At 53.5% G+C, this 22,658-nt stretch overlaps 1 protein-coding gene across 1 annotated transcript in view; it reads left to right on the plus strand.

Moving 5' to 3' along the window:
- Clptm1 (CLPTM1 regulator of GABA type A receptor forward trafficking) overlaps positions 1 to 19,585 on the plus strand; it is a 33,120-nt gene extending 13,535 nt beyond the window's left edge. Inside the window, exons 3-14 of the mRNA XM_059280598.1 lie at positions 6,532 to 6,655; positions 7,331 to 7,489; positions 9,086 to 9,203; positions 13,511 to 13,596; positions 14,252 to 14,372; positions 14,764 to 15,008; positions 15,512 to 15,605; positions 16,963 to 17,153; positions 17,415 to 17,510; positions 17,792 to 17,927; positions 18,584 to 18,751; positions 18,861 to 19,585. Of these exons, the coding sequence (XP_059136581.1) occupies positions 6,532 to 6,655; positions 7,331 to 7,489; positions 9,086 to 9,203; positions 13,511 to 13,596; positions 14,252 to 14,372; positions 14,764 to 15,008; positions 15,512 to 15,605; positions 16,963 to 17,153; positions 17,415 to 17,510; positions 17,792 to 17,927; positions 18,584 to 18,751; positions 18,861 to 19,132 (1,810 nt within the window). The 3' untranslated portion in view covers positions 19,133 to 19,585. The remainder of the gene's footprint in view (positions 1 to 6,531; positions 6,656 to 7,330; positions 7,490 to 9,085; positions 9,204 to 13,510; positions 13,597 to 14,251; positions 14,373 to 14,763; positions 15,009 to 15,511; positions 15,606 to 16,962; positions 17,154 to 17,414; positions 17,511 to 17,791; positions 17,928 to 18,583; positions 18,752 to 18,860) is intronic.
- Positions 19,586 to 22,658: the final 3,073 nt, after the last annotated feature.

Below are 22,658 nucleotides of genomic sequence, written 5' to 3' on the forward strand. Positions count from 1 at the left end.
CAAGTCGTGTGTGTGTGTGTGTGTGTGTGTGTGTGTGTGTGTGTGTGTGTGTGTTGCCGTGGGTGGAATTAAGGGCCCCAAATATGCTAGGCATAGAGGTGTTGTTTTTTTTTTTTTTTTTTTTTGGTTTTTCGAGACAGGGTTTCTCTGTGTAGCTTTGAGCCTTTCCTGGGACTCACTTGGTAGCCCAGGCTGGCCTCGAACTCACAGAGATCCGCCTGCCTCTGCCTCCCGAGTGCTGGGATTAAAGGCGTGCGCCACCACCGCCCGGCGAGGTGTTTTGTTTTTTTAAAATTTTTTTATTTTTATTTTGTTTTTTTTTTGAGACAGGGTTTCTCTGTATAGCTTTGTAGCTTTGGAGCCTGTTCTGGAACTCACTTGGTAGTCCGGCTGGCCTCGAACTCAGAGATCCGCCTGGCTCTGCCTCCCAAGGGCCGGGACTAAAGGCGTGCGCCACCGCCTCCCAGCTGTTTTTTTAATTATGTATTGTTTCTCTATGATGTGTCTGATGTGTGCTGCAGGGGAGGTGAATGTGGAGGTCAGAGGACAGCTTTCCAGAGTTAGTGTTCTCCTTTTACATGGTCACCAGGCTTGCATGGTAAGACGCTTTACATACTGAACCATCGATTGCACAAGCCCTAGAGTTGAATTTTTATTTTATTCCTGAGACAGGACCTCACCTTGTAACTGCCTGGCCTGAGACTCAAAGAGATCGCCTGCCTCTGCCTCCAACATTAAAGGTCTGTACCACCACACCTGGGTCAGATTTTTTTTTTTTTTCCCACTTACTTTTGTTTATGTCTGCATGAGGGTGTCAGATCCTCTGGGATTATGGATAGTTGTGAACTACCTTATGAGAGCTGGGAATTGAACTCAGGTCCTCTGGAAGAGTAGCCAGCGCTCTTAACCCCTGAGTCATTGCTCTAGCCCTGGGTGCCAGTTTTACAGATGAGAATCAAGGTTATGGGATAATTAAGTAATGCACAAAGCTCCCTGAAGCAGATTATGTGACCGTGGCCCTCTGTCCCTCTGTGGTAGGGTGATATTCATGGATTTAAACTCACCTTTCACCTGCATTGGTGTGTCCTGGAGTGGAGTTGAGAAAGTGAATGGGGCAAGGGAAGGAGTGGAGGGAGACCACTCTCAGACAGAGTGAGTGTGCGTGTGTGTGTGCGTGTGTGTGTGCGTGTGTGTGTGTGTGTGTGTGTGTGTGTGTGTGTGTCTACCTCTAAGTGCTCCTCCTCTTGGCTTGACTTCTTTTTGACAGTACTGGGATTGAATATAGAGCCTAGCTATGCCAAACTAGTGTTCTACCTCCTGAACTATAGCTCCTATCAGAGAGAGAGAGTTTTTTTTTTTTTTTTTTTTTTTTTTGAGACAGGGTTTCTCTGTGTAGCTTTGGAGCCTGTTCTGGAACTTGCTCTGTAGACCAGGCTGGCCTCGAACTCACAGAGATCCGCCTGGCTCTGCCTCCTGAGTGCTGGGATTAAGGCGTGCGCCACCACCGCCCGGCTGGCGTTTGTTTTTTGAGATAGCAACTTCCTGTGTATCCCTGGCTGGCATTAAACTCACTGTACTCTAGGCTAGCTTTAAACTCTTGGTCAGCCTCCTGAAAGCTGGAATTAATACTTAGGAGCTATCACACCCACATTTGTTTATAAGCTTTTTGAATTTGACTGTAACAATAGCTATTTGGTCGTGGTGGCGGTGCCGGCACTCAGAGGCAGATGCAGGTGGATCTCTGTGAGTTCAAGGCCAGACTGGTCTACATAGTGAGTTCCTGGACAGGCAGGGCTACATGGAGACACCCTGTCCAAAAACAAACAAACAAAAAAATGAATAAATAAGTAAGGAAGTAAAATTTATTGCATATTTTTATTTTCTTTTTTGAAGTAAGTTTTGGTTTGGTTTGAGACCAGGTTGTGCTCCATAGTCCAGTCTGGCCTGGAACTTGAGCAGCCCTCTTGCATCTCTCTCAAGTGTGGGAATCACAGGCATGAACCACCATGCCGGCTTTACTCAGATAAATTGGGAAGCCTAGGTGCATAGAGGAAGGCTTTTGTCCCACAAGTGTGGGAGCCCGTTCTCGGGTTCCTCGTGGCTTTACCCAGCAGGTCCTCATAGAGGATGATTAGACCACGGGCCTGAGTGCAGGTGTCTGGGATGGTCTGCACTTGGCTGTGCTGGGGGAGGAGGTCTTTTGCTCCACCCCTTGGTGTCTCTATAAAAACCCTGGAGCAGAGACAGTCGGGGCCCGTTGGAATAGGTTCCAGGCCCTCTCGAGGCTATCCTTTATTTTCTATCTGTTTATCTCCGCGATATTCTCCGCAATAAATCCTTCTATCTAATATTTCCTGCTGCTTGCACTCAAGAAAACTCTGGGGAACTGTGGGGGTGGTTGGGTAAACGCCCCACACACAAGCCCTCTGAGAGGGTTCCTGAGACAATATACGGATGCCCTCACATGCACTCCAGGTGACTAGGACCTGAACCTGAGAAAGCACTGGTCCAGCCTGCCTTGTTCCCCATGGGGACAGAAGGATAGAGGGTTGAGAACCACAGACTCCTCTGAGTGGGGCAGTGTTGCTCCCATACTCTCCTTCGGAGTAGTTACGGAAGCGGCAGGGGTCCCCAGAGAGCATTGGTTCCAGACCTTTGTCAGCTCTGTGCACCAGGGAGCAGGTGGCTCAGCTGGGCTGCAGCCCCTGAGACCCCAGACCCCAGGGCTCCTTGGCTTCAACAGGCAGAGGCAAGTCCCTGTGCCTGGTCCTGCCCTAATGGGGCCCAGCCAGGAGACACCAACCCACCGAGCGTTCGCTCACAGTACTTTTCCGTGTAGTGTTTGTTTGTTTTTTGTAGCACTGGGTTTGAAGCCCAAGGCCTTGCACATGCCAGGACAGCCTCTGTCACTGAGCTCCACCCTGAGAGCAGCACATGCCTTTCTCTCCTGGTGGACTAGTGGAGCAGCTAACATGGGGAAAGCGTTCATGGGGCGGGTACCAGGCTCCTTAGTGTAACGCCATTCCAACTTGGTGAAGGTGCAGGCTCCTCACAGCCCACTTCGAAGCTCACAGAAGGTTGAGTCTCGCGAGAGTGGATGTTGGCAGTGTACTTGTAGTCCTACAGTTGGGAAGTTGAAGCAGGACTGTGAGTTCTAGGCTGACCTCAGCTGCAGAGTGAGACAGACTCAAAAATCTGAGGCTGGGGAGATGGCCTAGGACGCAAGCATGAGAACCTCAGTTCAGATCCCTAGCACCCAGGTGTGGCCGAATGAATCTGAAACCTTGACCTTGGTGGTAGGAGGCAGAGACAGGATCTCTGGGGCTTGCTGGTCAGTCAGCCCCACCCGAAATCCATTCTTTTTCAGAAGACGGGGTATGACAGTGTTGCCCAGGCTGGCATTGATTGACTCTCTAGGCTCAGAGGATCTTCTTGCTCCAGCCTCGGAATTAGAAGCATGTCACCAAGCCCAGTTGCAGCTTTCTCTTCCCTTAGTGCTTTTGATCTGTAGTTGGTTGATTCCTCTGATGGAGACAGGGAGGCCTTTGTAGCCTTGCTATGTCAGTATTATTACAAATAGAAAGTATAGTGATAGCACGCGCATGCGCGCGCACACGCACTTTGTGTGTGGACAGATTGTGTGAAGTGGTAGAGTAGAACTTGAGGCCTTGCATAGACTAGACAAGCTCTGGACCGTTGAGCCGCATGTTATTCCCACAACTCTTTTAGTGTATAGTAATTTTGTTTTGTTTTTTTTTTTTTGTTTGTTTTTTTTTTTTTTTTTGGTTTTTCGAGACAGGGTTTCTCTGTGTAGCTTTGCGCCTTTCCTGGAACTCACTTGGTAGCCCAGGCTGGCCTCAAACTCACAGAGATCCGCCTGGCTCTGCCTCCCGAGTGCTGGGATTAAAGGCGTGCGCCACCACCGCCCAGCGTATAGTAATTTTGTAAAACCAAATTATTTTAATATATTGATTGACTTTAATGTTTTGTCTTAATTTTAAAAGATATTCTCTGTGAGAGAGTGAGTATGTGTGTATAAGAGTGTGTGCAGCCAGGCGGTGGTGGCGCACGCCTTTAATTTCACCAGCACTCGGGAGGCAGAGGCAGGCGGATCTCTGAGTTCGAGGCCAGCCTGGTCTCCAAAGCGAGTTCCAGGAAAGGTGCAAAGCTACACAGAGAAACCCTGTCTCGAAAAACCAAAAAAAAAAAAAGAGTGTATGTATATGTGGTCCACGTGGCAATGTGTGTGTGGAGGCCAGGAGGAGGCATCATCCTTTAGATCTAGAGTTATAAGAAGTGTTAGTTACTTTTCTGTTGCTGAGATAAAATATTCTGATAAAAGCACCTCAAGGTAGAAAAGGTTTATTTGGCTTATACTTCAGGTTACATTGAGGAAGTCAGGGCAGGGATCTGGAGCAGAAACTAGAGGAACACTGCTTGTTGGCTAACTCACGTGTTTAGATATAACTTTCTTATGGCCTAGGATCACCAGCTTAGGGATGGTACTGCCCACCATGGGCCCTCTTGTATCAATTAATAATGAAGACAGTCCTTCACAGACATAGCCATAGGCCAGTCTGTGGCAGTTCCTCAACCATCTGTCTGACCTGTTTTGTTTTATTTTGTTGGGTTTTTTGTTGTTGTTCTTTGTAGGTGGAGTTTTCCTATCCCAACTGCCTGGTTCCAAATAAACACACAGAGGCTTATATTAATTACAAATGATTGTCCAGTAGCTCAGGCTTATTACTAGCTAGCTCTTACATTTAAATTAACGCATTTCTGTTGATCTGTATATCACCACGTGGCCATGGCTTTACCTGTCCTCTAGCATGTCTTGCTTTCTGGGCGCCTGGCTGGCGTCTCTCTGACTCTGCTTTTTTTCCTCCCAGCATTTTCAGTTTGGCTTTCCTGCCTAGTCTTAGTCTGCCTTGCTATCGTCCAGTCAGCTTTTTTATTTTTATTTATTTATTTTATGTGCATTGGTATTTTGCCTTCATTTCTGTGTGAGGGTGCGGAATCCCCTAGAACTGGAGTTACAGATAGTTGTGAGCTGTCATGTGGGTGTTGGGGATTGAACCTGGGTCCTCTAGAAGAGCAGCCAGTGCTCTTAACTGCTGAGCCATCTCTCCAGCCCGCAGCTTTTTTATTAACCAATGAGAGTAATACATATTCACAGCATACGGAATGATTATTCCACAGCAGTTCTTGTTTTGGAGACAGGATCTCACATAGCTCTGGCTGGCCTTGAGCTTACCGTATTGTCGAGGATGACTTTGAACTCCTGTTCCTCTTGTCTCCACTTCTCAAGTGTTCGAATCACGGGTGTGCACCACAGTTGGTAATTAGCTTTATCAAGCAGTTTTGGTTCTTTTCCTTGGGAGAGTAAGTCTGAAAAAGTTGCTCAAGCTAGGCCTGACTGCCCAGGCCAAGTGATCCAAGGTGAAGAAATCTCAAGTTCAAGGCCAGCTCAAACACCTTAATAAGAACCTGGCTCAAATGAACAATAATAAAATGGCTGAGAGCTGGGCGGTGGTGGTGCACGCCTTTAATCCCAGCACTCGGGAGGCAGAGCCAGGCGGATCTCTGTGAGTTCGAGGCCAGCCTGGGCTACCAAGTGAGTCCCAGGAAAGGCGCAAAACTACACAGAGAAACCCTGTCTCCAAAAACCAAAAAAATAAAATAAAATGGCTGAGGATACAGCCAGCTGCCAAAGTTGAGAACCCACCAGTGAAGGGCTGGGGTGTGGCTTCATGGTAGAGCCCCTGTCTAGAATCTCCCAGTGAGGGGCTGGGGGCGTGGCTGAGGTGTTGGGGGTGTGGCTTAGCAGTAGAGCACTTGACTAGCATGTGAGAAGCCTCAGTTCAATTTCTTTTTTTTCTTTTTTTTTTTTTCCTTCGGTTTTTCGAGACAGGGTTTCTCTGTGTAGCTTTGCGCCTTTCCTGGAACTCACTTGGTAGCCCAGGCTGGCCTCGAACTCACAGAGATCCGCCTGGCTCTGCCTCCCGAGTGCTGGGAATAAAGGCGTGCGCCACCACCGCCCGGCTCAGTTCAATTTCTTAATACCACAAAAAGGAATCCACCACTGCCAAAACTGGTTTTCTGTGGCTAAAAAGGCTAACCCACTACCTCCAGCTTTTTTAGTCTGCCATTGAAATGGGAAAGTAATTGCACTGAGGTTTTTTCCAGTACAGTGGGAAGAGTCTAGATCTTTGGATCTTCCTTAGGGCCAGAGCACCTGACTATCACCCCTGACCCCGAGTGGCTGAGCCCTGTAGCCCATGTATGAGCCCATGTATGAGGCCCTGGAGGGGTCAAGGTGGTGGTCCTGTGCGATGACAGCCTCCTTGCTTAGGGGCTTCTTGAGCCTCTGTCCCAGAGAGCACCTTGCCTTCACTAGCCCCACCACCGCTGTCTCATCTGCCTCCGACCTCAGAAAGCAGGCGGTTGGGGCTGGTTTGGGGGCTGATGGTTTGGAGCACTGGATGCCGGCCTGGGGCGTAGGGCCTTACTTGCCGCTGTTTCCTTCCCCAGGATCTTCATCATCTGGGCCATCAGCAGCTGGTTCCGCCGAGGGCCATCCCCTCAGGACCAGTCAGGACCTGGAGGAGCCCCACGTGTCGCCAGCCGCAACCTGTTCCCCAAAGACACTCTAATGGTAATGCTAGGTGGGAAGTCACTTGAGGGGCTGGGGGCGTGATGTGTTAAGGGCAGCAGGAGGGCACAATTCCTGGCTGCTCTCAGCTCTGTGGACTTGTGGGACTTGGGATGCTCTACCCCATCAGCGTAGGTGACTCGGGCCACCCAAGAGACGCTGAGAGAAGAGGACTCTGGGGAGCTCATGAGCAGTCTTCCCGCTTGTTGTGCACCTGTTGCAACAGGGTCCCGGGTGTTTTCTTCCAGAAACGTGTTTGGCCTCCGTGGTTGTGGGTGACAGGTGACAGGTGACTGAGCTGACAGCGCAGTCACCAGACCCTCACTGTCAGCCCCTCTGAGGTCCATGTCCTCTCTGGCTCTGTTGCTGCATTTCCCAGCCTGTTACCAGGCCCCTGCCGAAGAGTAGATCCTGGTGAGGGCCGAGCAGGGGAGGGCTCACCAAGTGTGCCTCCCCTTCTGAGGCACAGGCCCTTGACTTGTGTGCCCCCGCTCTCCACAGCCATTGTGGGGGTCCTGCTCCCTCTTGTGCTTCAGTTTGGTATTGGCAGGCCGGGCTCCTCAATGTCCCAGCTCAGGGCAGAGCCAGCATATGGCAAAAGCAAAAATCGAGTTGACCAGTCTCCACTATGCAGCCCCCAAATCCCATCATCCCTTGACACCCTCCCGCTCTCCACAGAACCTGCATGTGTACATCTCAGAGCACGAGCACTTCACAGACTTCAATGCCACCTCGGCGCTCTTCTGGGAGCAGCATGACCTGGTATACGGTGACTGGACCAGTGGAGAGAACTCGGATGGCTGCTATGAGCACTTTGCAGAGCTTGACATCCCGCAGGTAGCCCCCACCCCCTACCCCGTCCTGTCTTGGGTTCTCAAAGCCACCTCAAGCATGGTGTGATCCCCAGCGTTAGCCAGCCAGCCATCAGTAACTGTCCCTGAGGGCCTGCTCAGCACAATGGGGCCTACAGCGTAGCTTCAAGGTTATACAAGGTTACACAAATAAACAGTGATGGGGCATTTGCGTGTCAGGGCTCCTCTACCCCCATAAATTGAGAAGTTACAGCTAGGGGTGGTAACACTCCCCCGTAGTCCCAGAAACATGAACAGCTGAGGCAGAAGGTTTATCATGAGTTCAAGACCAGGCTGGGAATTATGGGAAGACCTGTCTCAAAACAGAATGCAGCTGTCACTGCCCCATGTGACTATCACTGTCTGTGTGATAGGTGACACTGGGGTTAGCTGTAGCTTGGTGGCTTCCCCAAGGTCAACAGCTAGTGTGAGATTCACTTGGCTCCCTAACTCAGGGTCCAGTTGCCTGCCTCCTCCAGGAAGCCTTCCTTAGCTTGTTTAAGTATGTTTTCCAGTCTCACTGCCTGTTGGGCTCCTGTAGTTCAGGCTAGGCATTCTGGGTCTTCTGTCCTTGACACCTAGGAGGGTGGGACTGAGTTTAGCAGTCTCTGTCCCATCACTGTCTAGCAGAGGACTGGGCACACACAGACGTTCAGCAACTTTTCCATTGTTGGCAGTTGAGCCTAGAGCACCTGTCTTGCACACCGTGTAAGTACTGTAGAGGTAACCTACATCCCCTGCCTGTGGGTTTTATTTTTTGAACTACTACATGAGTAGTTCAAGCTAGTCTTGCTATGTAGCAGAAGCTGGTTTTGAACCCTTAAACTTCCTGCCTCGATATCCCAGCTACATGGATTATAAGAATATGCTGTCTTACCTGACCTCAGCCTCCCTTTTTACTTTACGTGTTGAGATAAGGGCTCGCTGAGTTCTCCAGCAGACTTGGAACTCATGGGGTAGCAGAGCTCTTGTCCTTTGTGCCCAGTAGGCTTTGGGAATCGGAAAGAGAGATGCCCCACCCACCTCTGAGTGCCTGGACCTGAGCAGAAACAGTCTCTCCAGTGATACTACTGGCTATACTTTGAAGGCCAGGCCTTTTTCTTGAGGTTCAGAAGAAGATGGGGGACCAGTGAGTTAGTCCTGGGGACTCCCTTGCAGCCTGTCTCGTCAGCAAAGCAGGATCATGTTGCGATCCTGTCACAGTGCAGGGTCAGAGTGTAGGGACGGCTCCGTGGTGTGCTAGAGCGGGGCTGGCCAATGGCAGGTTCCTTGGCTGGGTGCTCTGGGCTGGCCTTGCTGCAGCGCTAGGATGCCTGCATCCCACAGTTGAGGCACTGAGTCCTGTGAAGGAAGCAGGAGCTTACGTCAGCCAGGGCCAGCTCTCAGTGTCCGGTCCAGCTGGGACCCGACCTTCAGTTTGTCTTGCTGCAGCATTTGCGGCAGGACCGGTCAGCTGCACTCTATGCCGAGTCCTCAGGAAGTATATTACTGGAGAGTCGGAAGTAAGTGGAAGCTGCTGTAGGCCGTGACGAGCAGCCTTGGCATTTTCTGTTTCCCACCCCCTGGCTACCTTCTTTTGCAGAGTGTACAGCAGAATGGCTCCATCTATATCCATGTCTACTTCACCAAGAGTGGCTTCCACCCAGACCCCCGGCAGAAGGCCCTGTACCGTCGGCTTGCCACCGTGCACATGTCCAGGAGTAAGTTGTTCCCTTCCGATCCTGGTGGACCCTGGCTGCAGTGTGACAGGCCAAGTCTCGGTTCTGTAGAGAGAGCAGGAGCTCTGTGCTCTGGGGATTGGGGACTAATGAGACAGTACTGGCCCCACTCGTCTGTTCCTGGCTCTGGGACGCTCAGGAACCTGCTGGTGAGAGCAGGTGAATCTGGGTGTGATGCCTGCCTGGAACATAGCTAGGGAGTCGAGGGGCTGAGGCAGAGTGCCGAGTTTGAAGCCAGCCTAGTGCCTCAGTGAAAGCTTTGAAACAGTCAGAAGGGCAAGTGGAGCATGGAACTGCTGAAAGAAGGGGACGGCGGCAGTCGGCTGGAGTGGAGGAAGGAGCAGCAGAACTAGATGTGGAGCAGTGGGTCTGACGGCAGCTGGAGTGGAGGAAGGAGCAGCAGAACTAGATGTGGAGCAGTGGGTCTGACGGCAGCTGGAGTGGAGGAAGGAGCAGCAGAACTAGATGTGGAGCAGTGGGTCTGACGGCAGCTGGAGTGGAGGAAGGAGCAGCAGAACTAGATGTGGAGCAGTGGGTCTGACGGCAGCTGGAGTGGAGGAAGGAGCAGCAGAACTAGATGTGGAGCAGTGGGTCTGACGGCAGCTGGAGTGGAGGAAGGAGCAGCAGAACTAGATGTGGAGCAGTGGGTCTGACGGCAGCTGGAGTGGAGGAAGGAGCAGCAGAACTAGATGTGGAGCAGTGGGTCTGACGGCAGCTGGAGTGGAGGAAGGAGCTGCAGAACTAGATGTGGAGCAGTGGGTCTGACGGCAGCTGGAGTGGAGGAAGGAGCAGCAGAACTAGATGTGGAGCAGTGGGTCTGACAGCAGCTGGAGTGGAGGAAAGAGCAGCAGAACTAGATGTGGAGCAGTGGGTCTGACAGCAGCTGGACCAAAGGCTGCCTAGCATGAGGAAGCCCTGGGTTGGCTCCCTTATGCAGCAAACTAGGTGTGGCGGTGTACACCTGTGATTCCAGCATTGGAGGGGTAGAGGAGGACCAGAAGTTCAAAGTTGTCCTTGCTCCTTGCTTACTTAGGGAATTCAAGGCCAGCCTGAGCTGTGTGATACCCTGTCCCCCGAAAAAGAAAAGAAAAACAGCCTACTTTTCTCCCAAGTCTGGGGCAGCACTGTCTGTGGAGATGGGGTGTCTGTAGTTTCCTGCTGCAGAAAGCCTATAGGGAAGTAAATAAACCACCTGATCAATAATAACAACAGCCAGAAATACACTGAGTCATGTGTGGCAGTAAGTACCTTAATCCCAGCACTGGTGAGGCTGAGGCAGGTGGATGGTGAGCTCAGGACCATCCTGGGACACATAGTAAGTTCCAGGCCATGTAGCCAGATCCCATCTAAAAAACCGAAGACAGTAGCCAGGCACTTGGCTCTGCAGTTAGTGAGGACCAGGGTCTGTGTCACCAGCATCCATGTAGATTGCCACAGCAGTCCAGCAAGCCCTCAGGTCCAGTAGAGAGCAGTCCAAACAAGCGATGTCTGTCTCGGGCGACCACATGCCCACACACTCACATGTGCTTCCATACACAGGCACACCTGTCACACCAAGAGAAAAACAGAGTGACAATACTGAATTCAACATACTACCTCAACATAGAATTGGTGGAAAAGAACAAATATGATACTTTACATTGTTTTGGGGCAAGTGTCGAGTGAATTTTGTGTCACACCCACAGCTTGTGCCCGGTTGTACCAGGCACCTATGGCCCCATGCTGGATGGAGCAGTTTTATAGGCTTGGCCTTCCAGAACAGGGCTTCTCTGCTCCCATGGGACTGGGACATTTCTTACTAGAATCTCTCTTTCTCTTTTTTTTTTTTTTTTTGTTTTGTTTTGTTTTGTTGGTTTTTTTTTGTTTTTTTTGTTTTGTTTTTTCAAGATAGGGTTTCTCTGGCTGTCCTGGAGTTTGTTCTGTAGACCAAGCCTCAAAGTCAGATTTTTGTTTGTTTGTTTTGTTTTGTTTTTCGAGACAGGGTTTCTCTGTGTAGCTTTGATGCCTATCCTGGAACTCATTCTGTAGACCAGGCTGGCCTCGAACCCACAGAGATCCACCTGCCTCTGCCTCCCGAGTACTGGGATTAAAGGCTTGCGCCACCACCGCTGCTTCGAACTCAGATATTTGCCTGCCTCCTCTGCCTCTTGAGTACTGGGATTAAAGGGGTGTGCCATCATGCCCAGCTGCTTTTTAATTAGATTTTTAAATTTTATATGTGTGTTATGCCAACATGCATGTATGTGCAGCATGTGTATTCCTAGTGTCTGCAGGGTCAGAGGGCATCAGGTCCTCTGAACCTGAAGCTGCTGGGTTGTAAGCCATCATGTGCGTGTGCGTGTGCCTGCTTGTGTTCCCATCTCCAGTCTGTTTTATCAGCCCTGCCTGTCTCTAACAGTCTTGAAAGTTGACAGCTTCCCTCCTCCCTGGAGCATGCCCCCGGAGTTTATCCTCAGAGATACCCATTTTCAGGTGCTTGCTGCTTCAGCTGGACATGGGGACCTGGTTTCCAAATAGTTCCTAGAGAAAGAATGGGGATGATGTTGATGTTAGTAAGAGCAGCAGGCCCTGGAGAACTGTGGGTTTTTCCTTTTAATCCACGGTAGTGACAGGTCCTGGGAAGTGGTATTAACTCACCAGCATCTCTTAGCTGGTACAAGACAAGAGCTAGGATCTTAGCCTAGAGCTCCATGTTGGCCAGTTCCCTCTTCCCATGCAGGGATGGAATGGGGCAGCTCAAAGCAGTAGGCCTTCTTGGTTTTGCTTGCCTCTTGGGAGTGGAACCCAGGACTTCTCACACACTAGATGAGTAGATGAGTGCTGTGCTTCATCTACATTCTCCAGCCCCTCACTGGGGGATTCTAGGCAGGGGCTCTACCACTGAGCCACACCCCAGCCCCTCACTGGGGGATTCTAGGCAGGGGCTCTACCACTGAGCCACACCCCAGCCCCTCACTGGGGGATTCTAGGCAGGGGCTCTACCACTGAGCCACACCCCAGCCCCTCACTGGGGATTCTAGGCAGGGGATCTATCACTGAGCCACACCCCAGCCCCTTACTGGGGGATTCTAGGCAGAGGCTCTACCACTGAGACACACTCAGAGACCCTCACTGGGGGATTCTAGGCAGAGGCTCTACCACTGAGCCACACAGCCAGCCCCTCACTGGGGGATTCTACCCCTGACAATCTTAAGCCCATTTTATCATTGTTTTAATTTTTTGTTATTGTTGGTTTTCTGTTATTGTTCTTTGAGACCAGGTCTCTGTGTTTTCCTGGCTGGCTGTCCTGTAACTCACCAGGCTGACCTTAAACTTAACAGAGTTCTGCCTGCCTCTGCCTCTTGAGTGTTGGGATTAAAGGCTGTTTTTATTTTGAGAGGGTGTCACTAGGTTGCTTGGGCTGGCTTTGGACTTACTCTTGATCCTCTTGCCTCAGCCATTAACTACCTGGGATTACTGGCTTGCACCACGGGGTCCAGCGAGGCACCAGTTTTCCTTCTCAGTATAAATTAGAGCTGGCGGCATCCAAGTTGGGAGGGCGTGGTCGGCCCTTTGCTTTTGTTTCGGGCAAGGTGGCGGGAACCCTGGTAGCCTGACCTTAGCAAGAGGAAGTGAGTCCACTTGTGGCTGGGATTCACAGTGTCAGTTCTCAGGCTTGCTTCTCACCCACTGGCCCAGGCCTCCTTTGGAATGGTTCTCTGACTCCTCCATGTGTGGCCATGTATTCAGTGGCCTGTCCAGGGCACCGAGCACATGAGTGAACTAGGAGACGTGTGTGTGTGTGTGTGTGTGTAATGATGGAGGGCTGTGAGGAATTATACCGTCCAGGAGAGGGACTGCAAAGCCTCCTTGAAGAGGATAGAGCCAGTGTGGCAGCTCACGCCTATAGCCTTAGCTGAGGCAGGAGGGTAGCCTCAAGCTTAAGGCCGGGCTCGATTGCATAGTGAGACGCTGTTTCAGGAAAGCAGAGTGGCCCTGCAGTTCCGGAAGGAGACCTTGAGGAAGGGCTCAGTGGCCTGGTGTGGGGTCCAGGTAGATAGGCGCCCTGCTGGCCTAGGGGGCGACCAAGCAGGTTTGGGAGGAGGGAGGCTCCGTTTTGTGCCTAGGTGACTGTAAGTGGTCCTTCTCTGTAAAGGTTGGATAGTAGTTCCCAAGATTTAGGGGGTGGTTGGGGCTGCTCAAGTGATGTCTTCAGCAGCAGGAAGCTAGGACACAGCTGCCATGGACAGCATTCTGGCATCCAGGCTCCTAAGTGTTCACCGGCTTCACCCACCTTCCTCTGCCTACAGTGATCAACAAATACAAACGTAGGCGATTTCAGAAGACCAAGAACCTGCTAACAGGAGAGACAGAAGCTGACCCCGAAATGATCAAGGTAAGCAGAGGGGGCTAGTGGGGCTCACGGTGTCACCGAGTTGCAGACAAGCCTTGGTCAGGCCAGGTGGCTGCCACCTCTGTGACCTTCCCTGGGAGGATCCAGGGATGTGGCAGGTGCAGCAGGAGACTGCAGACAAGGTTAGCACAGGCAGCCCTGGGGGTGGATCTGGCCAGGAGTCCACCTCAGACAGGAACCCTTGCTCCAAGTTCCAGTGGCAGCAGATGGAGAGGCTAGGTTGACACTGTGTGGCTGGCACAGAGCAGGCACTGGAGATGGTGGGTTGAGCAAACCAGGGCGTTTCTCGGAAGGCACATGAGCTCACCTTTCTTTCCGCATGGTTTTGGGCAGGTGGCATGGTCCCAGAGTTGAGTAGGGCCACACGACGAGAAGGGATGCAAAGGTGCTTTCTCTAGGCTAGGTGTGGTTTCATGTGCATGACCAGCCGCCCTGTCTCCTGCCTTCCGGTGAGAAGGTGGAGGATGGGTGGATCTCGGTGTGCCGTCAGGCTCGGGATGGGCACTGGCGTGAGCCTCCCAGCCGTGGCTGTGGTGGCTGCTCTTCGGCCCCAGTTGTCATGGGAGGGCACGAACAGCGGAGGCTCTGGGGCTGCCGCCTGCCTGAGGCCTCCCACTCGTTTCCCGTCTCCCCACAGAGGGCTGAGGACTATGGCCCTGTGGAAGTGATCTCACACTGGCACCCCAACATCACCATCAACATTGTGGATGACCATACACCATGGGTGAAGGGCAGCGTGCCACCCCCACTGGACCAGTGTAAGCCCAGCCAAAAGCTCAAGGCCCGTGGCCTCATCTTCCCCCGGCCCCATCTGAGACCCTTGTAGTTGTATACTCTGCTGACGCACTGCGCCTCTGTCCTCTCTCTCCCATAGCCCTCCTGAGCCACGGCCTGGGAGTTAGGCTGCAGACCTGTCCCTGAGTGTCAGTCCACAGCTGGTTTCTCACCGCTCTCTGTAGAGCTGGGGGCACATGGCCCCCAGTGTAAGCTGTACTGGAGAGCTTTAGTGGCCTTGCTTCAGGGCCACACCCTTTGCCACTGCGGTTTTCCATTGAGATTCAGGGAGCCTTTTGCTCCTCGTGGTATAGTCAAGCAGTGCTATGTGGTGTCTCGGCCAGGCTGAGCAGTGCCCACCCTGTGTGTCCCCAGATGTGAAGTTTGATGCCGTGAGTGGCGACTACTACCCCATCATCTACTTCAATGACTACTGGAACCTGCAGAAGGATTACTACCCCATCAACGAGAGCCTGGCCAGCCTTCCGCTGCGCGTCTCTTTCTGCCCGCTTTCGCTCTGGCGCTGGCAACTCTATGCCGCACAGAGTACCAAGTCACCTTGGAACTTCTTAGGTGACGAGCTGTATGAACAATCGGACGAGGAACAGGATTCGGTGAAGGTGTGTGGGGTGGCCATGGGCCAAGGGGAAGTGGAGACTCCCACCCAGTGTTCCCCCAGACCTGGTTTCACAACTGCCTAGGCTCCCCCCTCCAAGCGGTGGGCAGGAAGTGGGCCCCCAACCCTGGTGACCTGGCTCCCTGACTTCAGTCCTCTGCTTTCTCCCAGTGTCTTTTCTGTCCCTTCCTGTCTCCTCTATCATCATCTCGTGTGTTCTGGGGCTGGGCTTGGCTTGTCTGGGCTGGGCCACAGGTGGACGCCATTCCACACTGTTCTTCCCTGTTCCTCCCTCGTACCTTGCCATCTCTGTCTCCAGTGTTAGCTCACTCTCCTGTGCCCTCCCCTGGCCTGCTTTCCTCTTGCCCTTTACACTGTCTATCTGGTGGCCCTAGAGTGGATCTATGGAGGTCCTGCCTGGGATCCTAAGGGACATGTGGGGAGTGGTTCTTGGAAGTGAGATGCCACAGCAAGGACAGGGCAATGCTCATAAGCTCCCCTCCCCAGGTGGCCCTGCTGGAGACCAGCCCATATCTGCTGGCACTCACCATCATCGTCTCCATCGTCCACAGTGTCTTTGAGTTCCTGGCTTTCAAAAATGGTAGGTAGGCATGGGGGCCCAGGATATCAAGGCAACTGGCAGAGGCGGTATCTGCTTCCTGTTTCCTCCCCCTGCCTGGGGTCTCTCACCTGCACTTCAGAGGCCTCGTAGCTGGAGAGGGATAGTGACCAGGCACAGAGCTGAGGGAGGGAGGGGCTGGGCCTGCTGCCTGGGCCAAGGCCAGGGTGGCAACACCAGGAAGCAGGCCGGGGAACTCCAAAGCCAAGAGAAAGGGAAGCCCCGGGGCTGCTCCCAGTACCCTGCCTGTCAGGGAGGCCCCAGCATGGAGCCAGCCAGCTCTGGAAGAGCCCGTCACTGCTCACCTCCAGGTGAGGAGGCAGAGGCTTAGTGACTGAAACTGCTGGCCTGCAGCTGCACAGCTCCGCTATGACAGCGTTCCGGTTGCTGTCAGCTTCCTGCCTGTGGCCCACAGTGTGGGTGGGGGTACCCTGAAGCTCCTGGAATTGGCAGGAGTGATGGGCACCTCTGTCATGCTGACACTGCACAGTGGAAGCTGCCGTCCAGAAGACAGTGGTGGACAAACTGGAGGCTTCTCAGTGTGGCCTCTCCTGAAGGCCTTACATGGGGAGCTTCCCCATGCTCTGCCAGCTCTGTCCCCAGCACCCCAGAGCAAACCCCAGACAACAAAACTGATAGAGCATTGCCCGAGAGGAGTGAGGGGCAGGTGCTGCCACACGCCACGGCAGCAGGCGTGTGCTTGGCTTTGCCCTTGTGCCAGGTGCCCCCCATCCAAGAAGGGCTTCCGTCCACTTGGCCTCCAGACCCTTCCCCACCGTTTGGGGGATGGATGGCCTTGTAAGTGGGCTGTGCTGAGCCCCAGGTTTGGGCGTGTGGGCCAGGGTCCATGCTCCTGTGTCAAAAATGCCAGGGGGCCTGTATGCCTGTGGTCTAGCTTGACCTCTAGAAACCGGACACCAGGGAGACCAGGAAATAGAAGGATGTTGTCAACTCAGGTTCCCCAGGTGTCCACATGGAGACCAGAAACCAGGACTTGTCCATGCCCCCAGGATAGCCCACAGTTGGAGTGGGCGGCCAGAAGAGAAGGTCCCCAAGCACGTACCCTGGATCTTCCTGTCCAGGGGAGGAAGGGTGGCATTGTGTGGTACTGACTTGGTGACCGCCCAGGTTCTACCACGCAAGGCTGTACACCTCAGGGTCGCTAGCCTTGTGCCCTTAGCACCTGAGTGTCCTCACTAGAAAACAAGGGACCAACCCTACGGTGCAGGGTGTTTCTGTCCCCTGTGACATGGAGAAGGTCCTATGTGCCCTCTGCTTTGGTGGGAGAGAGTGCAGCCCAGGGAAGGTTGCTGACCACCTGTGCCTACACCCTCCACAGACATCCAGTTCTGGAACAGCCGTCAGTCCCTGGAGGGTCTGTCAGTGCGCTCCGTGTTCTTTGGCGTTTTCCAGTCCTTTGTAGTTCTCCTCTACATACTGGACAACGAGACCAACTTCGTGGTACAGGTCAGCGTCTTCATTGGGGTCCTCATCGACCTCTGGAAGATTACCAAGGTCATGGATGTCCGGGTGAGTCGGGCACCGTATTGCTGTGTGACTTGTAGGGTGGGAAGGGGGTCGCCTGCCCAGCCAGGCCCTGCCTTGGTCTCTAGGGGTTTCCCGACGCCTGCCTGGCTCCCAGGACCTAGGGGATTTTCGCAACAGGGGATTTTTTTGGGGTCATATTAGGGCAGGGGAACTGGGAAGAGTGAGGAAGGGCAGGGGCCATTTTTGGCTGGGGAGGGGCAGGAGCCAGGTCCCAGCTGACCTTGACCTTCTTCCCGGTTCCAGCTGGACCGGGAGCACAGAGTGGCAGGAATCTTCCCCTGCCCAACCTTCAAAGACAAGTCCACCTACATTGAGTCTTCAACCAAAGTATATGATGATGTGAGTGACCCCATGACCCTGGGGTGGTCGCCAAGCACCCACACTCATGAGAGAGGCTGGGCCATCGGTCCTGCCTGCCGGTGTCACTGCCAGGCCTATATCACACCCTGTGTTCCCCGCCTGCCGCATCTACTTCCTGGCCAAGTCCAGAGTTCCCAGAGCCACCTGGAAATTCCCCTGGCCCAGCCTGCTGGACCAGGTGTGGGTGGATGAGGACAAGGAGTAGGGTCACTGAGCAGGGCCTACAGAGCCAGCCCCAGCCCGTCCTGTGACCCCCACAGATGGCGTTCCGGTACCTGTCATGGATCCTCTTCCCGCTGCTGGGCTGCTATGCCGTCTACAGCCTTCTGTACCTGGAGCACAAGGGCTGGTACTCGTGGGTGCTCAGCATGCTCTACGGCTTCCTGCTGACCTTTGGTGAGCAGGCCACCTCTCCCCTGCCTGGAGGGCCTGCCACAGTGTCCCAGGCCCATTATTCTTGTAGGCCACAGCCTTGAAGCTGGCAGCCAGGCCTGGCCTTGCCCCACCTAGAGAGCTGGTGCCAACAGACCATCTCAGGCCCTGTTCTCGTGCCACCGTGAGCACTGCAGCCCAGCGCAGGCCCGGGGCTCTGGCCAATAGGGGAGGCAGAGCCACTTGAGACAGTGCCCATCCTGTGGGGGCAGGCATGGGAATAGGAGGCCCTAAGGAGGCTTCTGCCCTGGGCAGAGAGAGGACCCCAGAGTGCAAAGAGAAGCCAGGCACTCACAGTGAGGAGGAGTACAGACAAGAAAGGGTACACTTAGGTGGGGCTTAGGAACCACTCTGAGGAAAGGACACCTAAACAGTCCCTAGAGATGACCAAGAGGGACCACACAAAGATCTGGGTGTGATGACTCACCAAACACTCTTAAAACTTGGGGAGCTGAGGTAGAAGAATCTCTGAGGTCAAGGCATCCTGGCTATAGCCTAAGCCCCTGTCTCAAAAATAAACAAAACAAATTGTTGGAAAGAAAACGCAAAGACCCTGGAGGAGGCTCTACTGGAGGGGCAGAGTGAGCTGGGGTGACTGGTGCGGTCCTGTCTTCCCTCAGGTTTCATCACCATGACACCCCAGCTCTTCATCAACTACAAGCTCAAGTCTGTGGCTCACTTGCCGTGGCGGATGCTCACCTACAAGGCCCTCAACACCTTCATCGATGACTTGTTTGCCTTTGTCATCAAGATGCCTGTCATGTATCGGATCGGCTGCCTGCGGGATGGTGAGGCCCAGGGCACGCAGGGACACACACGGGATGCAGCGGGCAGGAAGGAGCCTCGTTCTCCGGGGGGGTGGGCCATGTCCCTCACAACAGCCCTTCCTGCCCCCAGATGTGGTCTTCTTCATCTACCTCTACCAACGGTGGATCTACCGCGTCGACCCCACCCGTGTGAACGAGTTCGGTATGAGTGGAGAGGACGTCTCGGCAGTGGCTTCTAGGGCCCAGGCGCCCACTGCGGCGGGGGCTCTCACACCTGCGTCCAGCACGCCTGTCACCGAAGAGGATGCCTCCACAGTCCCAAAAGCCACTCCTGGGGCCTGCACTGCCAGCCAGCCCCAGGAAGCCCCTCCAAAGCCAGCAGAGGACAAAAAAAAGGATTAGCCACTCGGGTCCTCCTCATCTGCTCCTGGTGACCACCACCCACCTCCGGCCCTCCCCTCCCCTCCCTGTCGCCCTCTTCCTGGACAGTTCGGGCCGGGGCGGCAGGAGGCCCCCTAGGGCCAGGGCCCAGTGTGTGAGATGGGGCCAGGCAGGCCGGGGCTGCCTGTGTGTATGTGGAGGCACCATCGGTCGTCTTGTCTGTCTGTCCGTCTGTTCCTGTGTGTTTGCAGACATCTCGCCCTGCCAGCCCGGCCGGCACCATCGGGAATCATGGTGAAGCCAATATGGCGCCGAGGGTGGGCCAAGCGGGGAAGGGGCCAGGGCTCCTCTGAGGGGTGCCTGTGGTCCTCCATCATCTTGTCCCTCATCCCCTGACCACCCCGCTCCCAGACCGCCACCCTTTAACACAGTCTGGATTTAATAAATTCATATGGGTGTTTAACTTAAGCTCAACCACAGCACCTCCTCTGCCTTCCTTGCCTGGAGCGGGCAGCTGGCTCAGGTCTGGGAGGGAGACCTGGAGGTAAAGGACAGGGAATGGGGTGGTTGCTTAGCATTTAAACACTGCTTACCTCGCACGAGCAATGCCCTGGGTTTAATCCCCAGCACTGCATAAACCAGTCATGGTGGTCCCTGCTCGTGAGTCAAACCTAACCTGGGCTACAAGCAGCCCTGTCTTAAAGAGATGGTAGGTGAAGGCGTTTACTGCGCAACCCTGACAGCCTGGGTTTGCATTGTGCCACAAGGCCACAGTCTAAACTCATCTCCAGAACACACACAAGGCAGAAAGGAGGAGGGAACCAAGTGCAGTGTTGTCTGCCTACGCGCGTGCGCGCGCGCGCACACACACACACACACACACACACACACACACACACACACACACGAGGCCGCCCTGCAAGGGGACTCCTAAAGGCTGCTTCTACCTTAGACTCCCACGAGGCTGCTGCTGGCTGATAGGGGCCCTGCTCAACACTCCTAAATGGGAACACCTGAATGGGGCTTGTACCAATTCACCTGGGCTGCAACAGGACAGTGAATTCTTGGGGGCCACTGCAGTGTCCCTAAACAGTGTTCAAGGACCCAGTTGAGCTGTCAGTACCCGGAGCTGGGTGTGTTTACCTACTGCAGAGAAGTGGCAGCCCCTGGAGTATTTTCTGTATCTTCCCAGACACTGTACAGATGTCCATGCTGCAAGGAGGCCCTGGACTAAGGATAACCCAAGGTTCCTTCAGGTTCCACCTGGTTCCCTACCCTGTGGAGTGAAGCGGGGAAGTCAGAGGTCCTTACTCTCAGGGCAGTGTGGGTGTTGTACCCATTCTGCTTGCTGGGCTCCTACTCCACCTGCTGTGGCTCCCCAGTGTCCTCGGAAGAATACAAGACTCCTATTGGGTGAGATCTTGGGGTCCTTCCTGGGATCCAAGTACCCCCAGGATGCATTGGTGTTTCTTCCAGGACACCTCTCACCCTCGAGTCCTGAGGCTCTCATAATAGCTCTGCCCACTGGTATATCATGGCAAGGTGACTGTCCCTTCACTGGACTAAGACGTACTTATGAGAACATGGCTAGGGTTGTCTTGGTGACTGCCATGTCCATTTGCTTTCACAGACATCTGAACATATCCAGAGCACTTACTGGGGTGATGGGTGGGTATATAATATTCAGTCAATAGCTCCCAATCCCCTCTGGGCAGAGACAGCATAGGACAATTCTGGTACACACAGTAGGGACCAACATCATTCCAGAGCGGCCTTGTGAAGCTCATAACCGTCCAGAACCCTAGAAACTTGTGCACAATGGCCTTACTTCATCCTTGATTTTGAGAGGCCAAGGCAGGAAGATTTGAAGTTCTTGGCCAGCCTGGGCTACAAAACAGGACTTAGCAGGGTGGCACACACCGGTCATCCCAGAACTTGGGAGGTGGAGGCAGTAGGATCAGGAGATCAAGGTCATCCTCACTGACTGTGAATGGAGTCAGACCAGCCTGGGCTACTTGACACTGAAACAATGAAAAAAGGAAATACCGTGCATGTGCCTTGTGCTGTCTTCAGCTTCGAGAACAGCACCCAGCACTGTTACATTATGTAACAATATTTTCATATTCACAACAACCCTTTGAAGTTTGTGCTGTTGTCTATCTGTACCTCCCGATGAGAGATTCAGAGTTTTTACAGCTGGGCACGGGGGTGTACACCTTTAATCTCAGCCCTCAGGAGGCAGAGGCTAGCCTGGTCTATGTAGCCTGACAAGGAGTTAGAGATTTGAATGGTGCAGGCACATGGAAGAGCTATGACAAGGGTCAACTGTACCATGTCCTTATTGAACCCTCACAACATCCTGTTTGGGAAAACTCAAGTCCAGAGTGGGGAAATCAATTGCCTGGAGTCATATAACTGTCCAGAAAACCTAGGATTTGAGCACAAAATATTTGATTCAGAACCCTGAAATTACAACTTCTTTTGGGAGACTGCTTATTTTTTGAGGCAGGGTCTTGCTATAGGTAGCCCAGACTAGCCTAGAACTCATTGCAATCCCCTACCTTTCAAGTGTTGAAATTACTGGTGTGAACCATCTTGCCTGGTGCTCAGATTTGCTCTTGAATTCCCAGTCCTACTGTCTCAGACCCAAGACTGGTGTGAACCAGTATGCCCAGCTTGGCACTTGCTTTCTTGATGCTGGGCAACCAACCTAGGTGCTCTTGCATACTAGGAAGGGGCTCTACCACTGAGCCACACCCCCCAGCCCCTCACTGGGGGGTTCTAGGCAGGGGCTCTACCACTGGGCCACACCCCCAGCCCCTCACTGAGGGACTCTAGGCAGGGTCTCTACCACTGGGCCACACCCCCCAGGCCCTCACTGGGGGATTCTAGGCAGGGGCTCTACCACTGAGCCACACCCCCGCCCCTCACTGGGGGATTCTAGACAGGGGCTCCACCACTGAGCCACACCCCAGCCCCTCACTGGGGGATTCTAGGCAGGGGCTCTACCACTGAGCCACACCTCCAGCCCCTCACTGGGGGATTCTAGGCAGGGGCTCTACCACTGAGCCACACCCCGAGCCCCTCACTGGGGGATTCTAGGCAGGGGTTCTACCACTGAGCCACACCCCCAGCCCCTCACTGAGGGATTCTAGGCAGGGGCTCTACCACTGAGCCACACCCCGAGCCCCTGTTTTTTCTCCTTTTTCCCTCTTCATTTTGTTTGTGTTGAGACAAGGCCTGCTATGTAGCCATTGTCCTGGAATTCACTACTTGTCAGTGAATCTCCTACCTCCTTCCTCTCCAGGACATATATCTGGCTACAATGTTTTTGTGTGCTGCTGAGGATACAACCCAGGGCCTCATACATGTTAGGCAAGCAGTCTATCACAAGCCATATCCTCAGCCCTACAGTTGGAAAAGTCAAAAGGAAAACACTGATGTGGCTGGTAAGCCTGAGGATGAGGCTTATACCATGGGAGATGTCCACCTTGGACTTACCTACTACACTGGTACATTATCCATCTGGTGCAAAAAGAAAAATAAT

The sequence above is a fragment of the Peromyscus eremicus genome, chromosome 1, assembly GCF_949786415.1.
Source record: "Peromyscus eremicus chromosome 1, PerEre_H2_v1, whole genome shotgun sequence".
In the NCBI taxonomy this organism is placed as follows: domain Eukaryota; kingdom Metazoa; phylum Chordata; class Mammalia; order Rodentia; family Cricetidae; genus Peromyscus; species Peromyscus eremicus.